Source organism: Grammomys surdaster, unplaced genomic scaffold (genome assembly GCF_004785775.1).
Source record: "Grammomys surdaster isolate TR1022 unplaced genomic scaffold, NIH_TR_1.0 129, whole genome shotgun sequence".
Classification (NCBI taxonomy): domain Eukaryota; kingdom Metazoa; phylum Chordata; class Mammalia; order Rodentia; family Muridae; genus Grammomys; species Grammomys surdaster.
Genome location: NW_021604587.1, coordinates 4,702,851 through 4,715,382, shown reverse-complemented (window position 1 = coordinate 4,715,382; position 12,532 = coordinate 4,702,851). Strand labels below are relative to the sequence as shown.

At 42.8% G+C, this 12,532-nt stretch overlaps 1 protein-coding gene across 1 annotated transcript; it reads left to right on the top strand.

The window, feature by feature from the left end:
* Nucleotides 1–26: 26 nt before the first annotated feature.
* Nucleotides 27–8,750, top strand: Mgme1 (mitochondrial genome maintenance exonuclease 1). The gene is made up of 5 exons (XM_028755807.1): nucleotides 27–126; nucleotides 939–1,506; nucleotides 4,640–4,856; nucleotides 7,137–7,269; nucleotides 7,796–8,750. Exons 2-5 carry the CDS (start codon nucleotides 1,002–1,004, stop codon nucleotides 7,949–7,951), a joined length of 1,011 nt encoding a protein of 336 aa, XP_028611640.1. The 5' UTR covers nucleotides 27–126; nucleotides 939–1,001; the 3' UTR covers nucleotides 7,952–8,750.
* The last annotated feature ends 3,782 nt before the right edge of the window (nucleotides 8,751–12,532 follow it).

Here is a 12,532-nt window from a genome sequence, read left to right as displayed (position 1 = left end):
CTGCTTCGGGGGAACAGCGCAGTGCATGCTGGGGCCGCCTCGCTTTGGGAAAGCGCGGGACTGATAAAAGTACGGGTCCCGAGAGGTTGTTTGCAGTCTGGGTGTAAAAGCGTGGTGCCATCTCAGGTACTGATAAAACCCTGCAGCAGGCCGAATGTCTATTTAAATAGTCTCTTCCCTGTCCAAACTCAGGCACGAAGGGCCACGGTTGTCCTGTCCCAACCATGGGAGACACCTGCAAAGATCCCTTTCCGGAATTAACGCTGGTGGGCTGTGCAGACCCACCTACGACAAGTCCCGAGTCTGGACCGCGGGATCACAGTAGCACCCACTTTAAAGGATGTGAGGAAGAGATGAGAGATGCTCATACAGAATATTTAGTAAAGAGTTTGGTATATAGATGTAGATGTTTAATTGTTAAGGCTTGTGAATTTGGTTTGGGGATGGGAGTGGGGTTGCAGTTGTTTTGTTTCTAGAGACAAACCAAGCTAACCTTAAGATTCGAAAAAATACGGCCTCGGCCTTCCAAGAACTAAGTTTCCTGGTCAATGCCTCCAGGCCTTGTCACGTTTATTCAGAGTTATGGTATCACGTCCAAAACGGGTAACACAGTAACATTTAACAAATGCTGCTGCCTACGATTTTGATGAACTTTTCTTGGGAATAGTATTTTTTGAAACGTTAAGTGTGTAGTGTATGCACTTTTCGAGACAGGGTTTCTCTGTGTAGCCTTGGCTGTCCTGGAACTTATTCTGTAGACCAGGCTGGCCTCGAACTCAGAAATCCACCTGCCTCTGCCTCCCAAGTGCTGGGATTAAAGGTGTGCGCCACCACCGACCGGCGTGTGTATGCACTTTTAATGTTTGTTCTTGTGTGATTTTCAATTTGATGGTTTTAATATGTAAAACCTCTTAAACCTAAACTTTTTTTTTCTTTAGATAAGAACAGAGCACACTTTTAAACTTTACAGACTAGAGAAAAGAGGGACAAAGTCTAAAAAAATGAAACCACTTCTGACCATCTGCTGGCTGCTTAGACGTTTAAACAGATTTTCTGTAAAACCAAGCCCTCCTGTGAGTTTCTCCACTTCCTCTTATTTGTGTAGCCAGAAGAAAAAAAACTCGTACGAAACAGTAGACCAAGCGAAGTACTCTCGTTTAGTACGCTCTGTCTTGTCCAGAGGCCCGGTCCAGACTCCAGATTCATTGTTCAAAGAAGATGATGTACTCTATGGTCCTGTGAGTAAGTGTAAGGTTCCAGAGCAAGAGCCACAGGCAAGAGTTCCACAACACTGGTTTCCTATCTTCAATGAAGAGAGAACCATGAAACCACACACAGACAGTTCTTCAAATCCTTTGAAGATCCCTTTGCAAAGAAACGTGATACCCAGTGTAACCCGAATCCTTCAGCAGACCATGCCACCTGAACAGAGTTTCTTTTTGGAAAGATGGAAACAGCGGATGGTTCTGGAGCTGGGAGAAGATGGATTTGCAGAATATACTTCAAGTAATTCTCTTCTGGTTATGTGTGGTCACTGATTTTTAGGAGATAGAGCATTCCTGTCAAAAGAATGGGGCTTAAAAAAAAAGTCTTACTGAGGAAGTACTTTCAAATAGCATTAAATAGCATTTCATGTCTGCTAACTGGTTTAATCTTCCTCATAGATACTATTAACTGTAGAAATAGAAATACAGAGATCAAATTATTTGACAAACTTGCATAATTTATAAACAACCTATTAATTCCTTTCCATCTCTTGACAAAAGTCTAGTTTTTAAATAGGTTTTTTTTTCTCAGAATTTAATGATTACCCATTGTTCTACTAATCAGTATCAATTGACTAGCCACAGTCCAGGACACACGATCCCCGCTTATAGTTTGGTAAATTGAACTGATCAAATGTTCTTGACTAGAAACTGGTAAAATAACCTTTAGCCTTCAACCCTCTTATTTTTTAAAAATTTTACCAGTTCTTAAGAGAATCTGGTACAATATGTTTTGATCGTATTGGCAGCCTTCAACTCCTGACTTATTTATTAGACAAGTGAAGAGGATAGCTTCCTTAAAGCAGGTTCTTTTAAGCCAGATTTAGTGGCACACACCCTCAGTTCCAGCACTCAAGCAGATAGATCTCTGTTGAGTCAGCCTGGTCTACATAGAAAGTTCCAGGACAGCCAGAGTTACATAGTGAGACCCTGTCTCGGGATAAATCAAACAAAAAGGGGTAGATTTAAAAAAATAATAGACACGGTGGTGCATGCCTATAGTCCCAGCACTCAGGAGGCTCAGGTAAGATCACATGTTCAGGCCAGTCAGAGCTACATAAGAAGACCCTCCTGGAGGGGGAGGGGGAAGCAAACCGTTGGCGTGAGAGAATGCGCTGGTCTCATAAGGATTATATAAGTGTCTTTGGTTAAAACTGGAACTTATATAGATATTCCTTAGCCTTTGTTTCCCCAAGAATATTATATGTACCTCCAGTGGCATATGAGCATGTTTACTTTAAAATTATTGTCCTTCTTTCCAGGTATCTTAGGGAAAAAACCACCAAAATAGTATAAGCATTTAATTATGTAGGTGCACCTTGAATATGGCAAAAGTGACTCAGGCTTTGTTTTATACCAGCGGTTTTCAGCCTGTGGGTCACAACCCATTTAAGGGTCCAACAACCCTTTTATAGGGTCTCCTAAGACCATTGGAGAACACCGATATTTACATTACGATTCATAACAGCAAAGTTACAGTTATGAAGTAGTAATGAAAAGAATTTTGTGGTTGGAGTCACTACAACATAAGGTGTATTAAGTTGTATTAAGGGGCTGCACCGTTAGGAAGGTGGAGAAGCACCGCTTTACATCATCCTTCAGATGCAAGGGGCAAGGGTTACATTCCAGGGCGCCTTTGTAAGATGGGTAGTGACAGCCACTAAACTAATCTCTGCTTTCCTTTTTGGGTTTTTTTGTTTGTTTCGTTGAGACAGGGTTTCTCTTTGTTGCCCTGGCTGTCCTAGTACTCTGTAAACTAGGATGGCCTCTAACACAGACATCTGCCTGCCTCTGCTCCCAAATACACGGGGTCCTCAAATCTAGATGGTCATAGTTATATGCATGTGAAGAGTCTAGCCAGGATAGGTCTGTAGCTGGGAATTTAATTGCATGGCAGTGGGTGAAGTAATTTTTTATTATTTGAAAGTGTTAGTGGTTAAACTCAGCCTTATGTATGCTAGGCAAGTACTCTGCTACTGAGCTCTCCTCTCCTATTTTTAACAAGTTTGTCTTCTGATTCATTAAGTAGCCTGTAGGCTAACACACATCTCTTTACATTTTATTCCAGCAGGGTTAAATTTCTCCCCCTGTACCCCCAAACCCCAGCTTGGGTGGAGACCTAATATTACAACCTACCCAAAAACACTAAAGTTGATCCAGCTGAACTAGTCAGTCAACCTGCCTAAGACACCACTCTCCAGGAAGGTATATTCACCTAACTACACTAAGAGATGAAAGAAATAATTATTCCCTTAATGAAATAATGTACTTTTCCTTCTCTGTTAGATCTGACACCTTTCCAAGACCTGACTAAAGGCATAAATTTCCTTCTTCTTGTTGTTGTTGTCAGTTTTGGACTCTGACCATAGCCTATGTAAGCTTTTTTCTGGTACTTTTGGCTTTTTCACTCTTTCCACATGTCTGCTTGCCCAACATCCATGACTGTCTGAGAAAGGAATGTCTCTTCTTCATCTCCCTCCTCTGGACAGCTGCCAAGATTTACAGCTTGGGTGCTGGAGAGATGCTCAGTGTTTAGAGCATTTGTTGCTCTTCCAGAGGACCCAGGTTGGGTTCCCAGCACCCATGTGGCTCACAAACACCTTTAACTCCAGTCCCAGGAGTTCTGATATCCTTTTCTGGTCTATTTGGGCAACAGGCATACACATGTGATACACAGATATATATTTAAACAAAATACTCTTACACATTTAAAAAAAAATTTCTTGTCCTATACTTTTTCTTCTAAACTCTTTCAAAAGAAAATTTTTTTTAAGCCAGGCGGTGGTGGCGCACACCTTTAATCCCAGCACTTGGGAGGCAGAGGCAGGTGGATTTCTGAGTTCGAGGCCAGCCTGGTCTACCAAGTGAGTTCCAGGACAGCCAGGGCTATACAGAGAAACCTTGTCTCGAAAAAACCAAAAAAAAAAAAAAATTTAAAGATAAGCCAGGGTTTGGTCACTTATGCCTTTAATCAATCCCAGCACTCAGGAAGCAGAGTTGTGAGTTCAAAAACCCTGGTCTACATAGTACTAGGACAGCCAGAACTACATAATGAGAGCTGTCTCAAAAAAAAAAATTGCATTATTGGGTTTCACAGGAAACTGAATATTGCTGGGCATAGTTGTACATACCAGCACATGAATCGTAAATAAGAGGATCTCATTTCAAAGCCAGCCTATAATACAAACAAAACCCTGCTTACAAATACAAAAAAAGGATAAAACTTTTGTCTTAAGGGTTTCCATTTTAAGATAATTTTTATATAATTTAAATTATATATAATATGTAGTAAGTTTTAAGGACTTAGTTTTAAGTCCTGCTTTGGTTTGGTTTTGGTTGGTTCCGTTTTTATTTTTCCTCCATTTTTCTTTTAGATGTGTTTTTACAAGGCAAACAGTTCCATGAAGCCTTGGAAAGCATACTTTCACCCCAGGAGACCTTAAAAGGGGGAGAAGAGCACCCCCAGTGTGGCTACATCAAAAGCATCCAGCATATTCTGAAAGAAATCAGTGGTGTGCAAGCTCTGGAGAGTGCTGTCCAACATGAGGCCTTGAAGTACGTAGGGCTACTGGACTGCGTGGCTGAGTACCAGTAAGTACAGGTGCTTCCTCCATCCCAGTGGGGGCTGCAGGGATGTCTGTCTATAGGGCAGGTGTCTCCTGCTTCAAGATGTGCCTAAGGAATTGTGGTAAAAATTTTTGTTCTCTTTTTAAGGTTAAAAAAGAGAACAGGGCAGGAGGTAGGAGAGACATACCAAGGAAAGCCATCTACTCTGTGCCAATATGAAAATCAATGTGGCCAGGGCTGTGGCTTATCCTCCAGCCTGTCCATTTTCTTGTCTCTCCAAGACCCTATGTTGTTCCTGAATGTGCTTCTCTATTTCCTCTTGAATCACTGTTGTTTTCTTTTTGCTTTCTTCTCCCCCTCCCCCCTGCTTTTTTTTCTGTTTTCCCAAAGATTGTATAGTGATCTGTTGGCTCTGAACATCCACTCTCTTCCTGGCTTCCAGGCAGTGGCTGATATGATAAGGACTCTGAACCAGCTAAAACTTCCTGTGGCTTCTAAGTTGCTGCTGTTATTGTTTTTCCTAATCATTCCAGATTCCAAGAGTTGCTATCATCTGCAGATACTCCATTCCAAATAAAGCATGTGACCAATAACAGGATGTGAGGGGAAGAGTGTGGAATCGGTGACATTTGAACCTCTGGTTAGGTAGTAAGTTTTTAGAGACAACAGTGTCACTATGTAGTTCTGGCTGTCCTAGAACTCACAACATAGACCAGGCTGAGATCCCACCTGCCTCTGCCTCCCAAGTGTTGGGATTAAAGGTGTGTGCCACCACTGCCCAGCTTCTGAACTTAGCTTCTGTGAATGCCCATGTAACTGACGTCATTTCTGAACCTGACTTAGTTCACTTGGCATACTCTTTTATTTATCGATGTTGTCCCAAGTGACAGGACTGCCCTCTTTGTTTCTGTTTGTTTGTTTGTTTGTTTATTGTTTAGGTTTTGGGGGGGTTGAGGTTTTTTGGTTTTTCAAGACAGGGTTTCTCTGTGTGTGTAGCCCTGGCTGTCCTCAAAGTTAGAAATCTGCCTGCCTCTGCCTCCCAAGCGCTGGGATTAAAGGTGTGCGCCACCACTGCCTGGCTATTGTTTAGTTTTTTTAAGACAGGGTCTTACCACATAGCCTTGACTAGCCTAGAACTCACTATATATCAGGCTGACCTCAAATTATGGAGATACACCAGCTTCTGCCTCCCAAGTGTCTGGATTAAAGGCTTGCACCACCAAGCCTGGCCCTACACTCTGATCTAACTATAGTTTGTGGGTGGGTATAGTACCATACCAGAATGGATGGAGTAAGGAAGTGTCTGTCTACATAGAAACCTTGAGGCAAGGGTCCAGGATGTCCTTACTTGTATGTCTGAATATCACAGCTTCCTACTGATTGAATTCAGCTTTTATGTTGAAGTACTATAATATGTATCAATCCATAATGAGTTCTTTACAAACTGATATTATACTTCCAAAAACTGATATTATATTTACCAAAACCATGCGAGGTGTAATTTCAGTTACTGTTAGCTGTTAAAGAAGTCATAAGAAATAAAGAGAATTATTGTTTGAACCAAAAATGTGCTTCCTACTCCTCCTGAATAGCTTTGTGTGTAATAGGATTCTCTGTTGCTAAGCTACACCGAGTCCCATCTATCCTGGCTTTTCTCCTAAGGCAGGAACTCACTCTGTATCCCAGACTGGCTTTGAGCTCATGGTTATTCTCCTGCCTGCACATCATAGCTGCTAGAATTATAGGCATGAAGACCACACCTGTCATGCTTTTCTAATCCTAAGAAGTAAAGCCTGTTTTGGAAAATGGAGGGTAAAAGCAAGTCATTGGCCGGGCGGTGGTGGCGCACGCCTTTAATCCCAGCACTCGGGAGGCAGAGGCAGGCGGATTTCTGAGTTCGAGGCCAGCCTGGTCTACAGAGTGAGTTCCAGGACAGCCCGGGCTATACAGAGAAACCCTGTCTCGAAAAACCAAAAAAAAAAAGCAAGTCATTGAGGATCCAAAATTAAAGGACATAAGAGAAGTGTTAACTTAGTAGTTTTTCTGTTTCACAGGATTCTATCTATATATTTATTTATATTGGTGTGTGTGTGTGTGTGTGTGTGTATGTGTAGGTTCTCACACCATGGTTTGCAAGTAGGGATTGGAGCACAACCTTGGGAGTTTGCTCTCCTACCATGTGAGTTCCAGGTACTGTGCTAGGGTTTTCAGGCTTGGCCGCCTTTACCCATTGAGCCGTCTTGCTGGCCTGAATTTTTCAATTTGAACTGTTTCTTACAAATAATTCCTCTGGATTCTCCTTAGGGGCAAGTTGTGTGTCATTGATTGGAAAACATCAGAAAAACCAAAACCTTTTATTCAAAATACATACGACAATCCACTACAAGTCGTGGCGTACATGGGTGCTGTAAACCACGATGCCCACTACAGTTTTCAGGTAAGAAACTGAGTTCCTGCATGAGAAGCTTGGTTTGGTGTTTTGGGTTTTATTCTTATTTAAAGCACTGCTAGCTGGGCAGTGGTGGCTCATGCCTTTAATCCCAGCACTTGGAAGGCAGAGGCAGGTGGATTTCTGAGTTTGAGGCCAGCCTGGTCTACAGAGTGAGTTCCAGGACAGCCAAGGCTATACAGAGAAACCCTGTCTTGGGAAAAAAAAAAAAAAAAAAAAAAAAGCACTGCTTACTGCTCTTTAGTGTTCTCTCACTCCAGAGCACTCTCCTCCCCTCCTGGGCTGCTGCTGCTGTTTGTTTGTTTGTTTTGTTTCTGCTTTGCTTTGTTGCTTAGTGAGCACGGTCCATCCTTCAGTGTTTATCAGCCATCTTTGTGCTCTCCTGTGTCCTGGTGCAGTCTTTAACCAGCCCATCTTAGAAATGGATTTGGAGATACTCCTGTAGCATGCTTAGCACTGGCTAATTTGCCCTGAACAAGAGGAAATACTGGAGCTGTACTGTGTTTCTCTCTAGGTGCAGTGTGGATTAATTGTGGTGGCCTATAAGGATGGGTCCCCTGCCCACCCTCACTTCATGGATGAAGAGCTCTGTTCTAAGTACTGGGCTAAGTGGCTTCTTCGACTAGAAGAATATACAGAAAAGCAAAAGAACCAGAACATTCCAAAGTAGGGGCCAGGGTATTAAAGAGGAGTGCTGAGAATCTGAGGGCTACGTTAACACAAGCTGAAGGTATAGTGGGTCGGGATGTATCTGCTGCGAAGCCAGAGAGTGTGGAGGTCAGCCCTTGACTCACCAGCTGCACGACCTCACTGTTTCTCACCTGAGAGGAAGACACTCGGATTGGCAGCTGCCCTGGGGACTTCTGGACTTCCTTGCAAACCTTGTGTCCCTGGCAGGATGCCCAGTCTTTGAACTGAGATCAGAAGGCCTAATAAAGCATCATGTGCCACACATGTCCCTAGGGTTCTCAGGGATGGGAGGGTCCCTGCACCCCCAGGGTGTACAGAAGGAGAACAAGCACATCTGGCATCACCACTGCACAGTTTCCTAGAAGGTGTTTTATTCCCTGGGACTCTTGTGTCATTAGGGGAAACTTCTTAAATTCATTCATATTGAGTATTTGGCCTGAGGAAACCTGGCTGCCTAGAGAGCTGGGGCACTTTTCCTTACCAGAGAAGCCTCAACAGTAGGAACGTGAGTGTGGAAGTCACCATCATTAGGGTTTGGGTATCTGTTTCTGGTGTCAGTTAGCAGGCCGTAGACTACAACAGATACTGTTGGGGAACTTTTTAAGTAGGAGGAGCAATGATAGAACTTTTCTGTGTTTGATAGGTAATTGGGAGAGGGTTTTCTATTTTGTAAAGTAAATCTAGTAGCATTTAAGTTACAGCTACTGACTTAAAATTGTAAGTTCTACAGTCATATTTAGTTTTCATTAGTCATAAAAAAATAAAAGATATTAAACTGATTCAACAGTTAAATGCTTCCCAGTCTTTCAGTGGACCAGAATTTGTTCCTAGTATCCATGTCTGGCAGCTCACAACTGCCTGTAACACCAGTTCCAGGAGATCCAGGGCCTTCTTCTGGACTCTGAGGACACCTGTACTTATATGCACAGACATACACATGAATAACAAGCTTTTTTTTTTCTCTGACTTCTCTCATCTTTATTTATTTTCTCACATATTACTCCCCAACCACTGTTTCCCATCCCTCCTCCCCTTTCAGTTCCTCCCCTTCCCCCCCTCCCCCAGATTTGCTTCTCCTCAGTTTCCCTTCAGAAAAGGGCAGGCCTCCCAGGGATATCAACCAAACATGGTATATCAAGTTGCAATGAGACTAGGCACCTCCCTCATACTAAGGCTGGAAAAGGGTCCCAAAAGCAGGCAAAAGAGTCAGAGACGGCCCCTGCTCCCACTGTTAGGGGTCCCACAAGAGCCCCAAGTTACACAATCATAACACATATGCAGGGGACCTAGGTCAAACCTGTACAGGCTCCCTGATTGTCGGTTCTGTCTCTGTGAGCTCCTATGAGCCCTGGTTAGTTGACTCTCTGGGCTGTTTTGTGGTGTTCATGACCCCTCTGGCTCCTACAATATTCTCTCCCCCTCTTCTACAGTATTCTCTGAGCAATAATGAGTTGTTTTGTTTTATTTAAGAAAAAGATAGATAATAAAGTGTTTTATTTGTTTTTATTTAAATGTGTTTTACAGGATAATTTCATGGGCCTGGAAATTGTTTGGACTTTATTTTCATTTGTTTATATATTATGAAGTGATGGAGGTCAACCCCTTGGCACATGCTCTGAGTCTAATTATTGCACTTTGATTTTAAATCCAAAATTTTACCACTGGCTCAGTAGTTTACTGAGTTCTATATAAATTCATCAAAGAAGGTGTCCTAAGTAAACTGAACCATAGTTTCCTGACAAAGTCAGCAGGATGTAGATAGAGAGATCTATCTACAGGGTCCTCTAGAGGAAGTGAGCCAAGAAAACAGATTATAAAAGGATTTACTGGAGAAAAAAAAAAAAGGATTTACTGGATTGACTTAAACTATAGGTTGAGTAGTCCAACAGTGATCCATGCCAGAGGGCAGGAGAACACAGTAGGTGCTCACTCCAGAAAGCTGATGCCTCTGCAGTTCCTGTCAGAGCTGACAGTCTCCGTGCTCCCTGGAGAGTGTCTGGTGTTGAGTCCCTGTTTGAAGGCTGACTTGGAAGATGCTAATGCTGGTAATAAGTACTGTGAAGCACAACTCCAGGCAGGCTTCCTTCCGCACAGGCCCCAGCTTGTCCACAGTATCAATAACGTCTACCACATCAGTTACCGTCTCAATCTGAGGAGAGGGAAATAAACATTTTAAAGACTTTTTTCTTTAATTTTTATTTGTCTGGTGAATATATGTCTCTGAGAGTATATGCCATAGGTTTGCAGAGGCCAAGAAAGGACATCAGATCCCCTGGACCTGCAGTTACAGGCAGCGTGAGTTACCAGACGTGTACTGGGAGCTAAACTCTGGTCTTCTGAAACCAGGAAGCATTTACCTACCGAATCATCTCTCCAGCCCCCAAATACACATTTTTAAAAGGCGAGGAGAGGTGCTTGATGTTAAGAGCAGTGGCTGCTCTTCGGGAGGACCCAGGGTTGCTTCCCAGCACCCGCATTGCAGCTCACAATAGTGTGACTCCAGTTTGGGGGTCTGAGGCACTCTTCTGGCCTCTTAGGGCACCCGTACTCACATGCATATACTCACACAGAGAAGCATAGGGGTTTTTTAAATTTTTTAATCTTCTGGGTGATGATGGTGCAAGTCTTTAATCCCAGCACTTAGAGGAGGCAGGCACATGACCATGCATTCGAGGCCAGCCTGGTCTACAGAGGGAGTTCCAGGACAGCCAGGGCTCTGTTATATAGAAAAACCCTGTCGTGAAAAACAAACAAAAACCGTACGGCATGCTGCCACATGTATTCAGTCCCTGCTGCTCTGAAGGCTGAGGCTGGAAGACCTCTTGAACCCCAAAGATGGGGGTCAGCCTGGGAAAATAGTGAGATGCTCAAGAAGAAGAAACAATTACTGTTAAAGGCATAGAACAATAAAGCCAAACTTGAATAACTACTATTACTAATTTTTTGATGCCTCCTTTCCCTATAAATCAGTGGTTCTCAAGCCTCCTAGGGCTGCGACTCTTAATACAGTTCCTCGTGTGTGGTGAGCCCAAAACAAAATTATTTTGTGGCTACTTCATGACTAATTTTACTACTGTTATGAATCGTAATGTAAGTATCTGAGATGCAGGATATCTGATAGGTGACCCCCAAGGGGGTAGCAACCCACAGGTTGAGAACCACTGCTCTAAGAATAGTATATATTAACATCCAATGAAATGGTTTTCTGAGTATAAAATTTTTTAAATTCTTAGTTATTCATTCATTTTTATTTTATGTACATTGGTGTTCTGCCTGCTTGTATGTGTGTGAGGGTGTCCGATCCCCTGGAACTGGAGTTATAGATAGTTGTAAGCTATCATTTAGATACTGGCAGCTTACTGCAATTTTTAAAAGGTAAACAATTCCCAGGACCCACATGGTAAAAGGAGAACCAACTCTACAGAGTGGTCTTTCTGTGTATACCATTTCTTCTGTGCAGCCACACACATACACAACACAGTGTTTTAAAAGAGAACACGTTTTTCTTTAAACTTTAACCAAGTGTGCTTTGATGGTACACACCTGCAATCCTAGCCCTCAAGAAGCTGAAGCAGGAGGATTGCCACGGCTCAACTAGGTACAGCTATATAGAATATTCAAAGCAAGGCTGGGCTGGCAATACAGTGAGGCCAGACCCCGTCTCAAAATAAAATAAAACTTTAGTATCTACAACATTTTAGGGGCTGAAGAGATGGCACAGTGGTTAGGGCACTTGCTGCTCTTCGGGAGACCCGAGTTTGGTTTCCTGTAACCCACATGTATTTCACAATCAGCTGTAACACCAGTTCTGGGAGATCTGATGCCCTCTTCTGACCACCATAGACATCAAGCACACATGTGGTGTACATACAAACAAGCAGGCCAAACACATTTTTAAAAAAAATCTAATAAAAAGACTTTTAAAGATTTTATGTTTAATCGTGTGTGTGTGTGTGTGTGTGTGTGTGTGTGTGTGTGTGTGTAAGAGAGAGAGAGAGAGAAAGAGAAAGAGAGAGAGAGAGGTTGTGCACAGGAGTATACTGAGTCTAGAAGAGGATACCTTGAATCTGAAGTTGTAGGTGGTTGTAAACCCAGTGTAGGTTACTGAACCTGGATCCTAACAGTAAGTGCTTTTTTTTTTAAAGATTTATTTATTTATTTATTTATTATGAATACACTGTAGCTGTCTTCAGACACACCAGAAGAGGGCATCAGATCTCATTACAGATGGTTGTGAGCCACCATGTGGTTGCTGGGATTTGAACTCAGGACCTCTGGAAGTGCAGTCAGTGCTCTTAACCACTGAGCCATCTCTCCAGCCCACAGTAAGTGCTCTTAACCACTGAGCCATCTCTCCAACCCCAGTTCTGGGACTCTTAACTCAGGTTGTCTGGCTTGAAAGCTGGTGTCTCTGCTCACTGAGCCATCTCAGCTTCCTTACAATATAAGAATGCTGCTTTTGTGGTTCCCAGCTTTTGAGACAAAGCTCACTCTATTCCCTTTTCCAGTGTAATTCAGGGTTGGTGAGATAGCTCAATAGTAGAGCATTTACCCAGCCTGT

Bases quoted from the DNA above. Each gene is read 5' to 3' on its own strand.
- Mgme1 (XM_028755807.1), top strand. From the start codon at position 1,002: ATGAAACCACTTCTGACCATCTGCTGGCTGCTTAGACGTTTAAACAGA. The intron at 4,857-7,136 runs GTAAGTACAGGT...GATTCTCCTTAG, and splicing joins GACTGCGTGGCTGAGTACCA to GGGCAAGTTGTGTGTCATTG. The intron at 7,270-7,795 runs GTAAGAAACTGA...GTTTCTCTCTAG, and splicing joins ATGCCCACTACAGTTTTCAG to GTGCAGTGTGGATTAATTGT.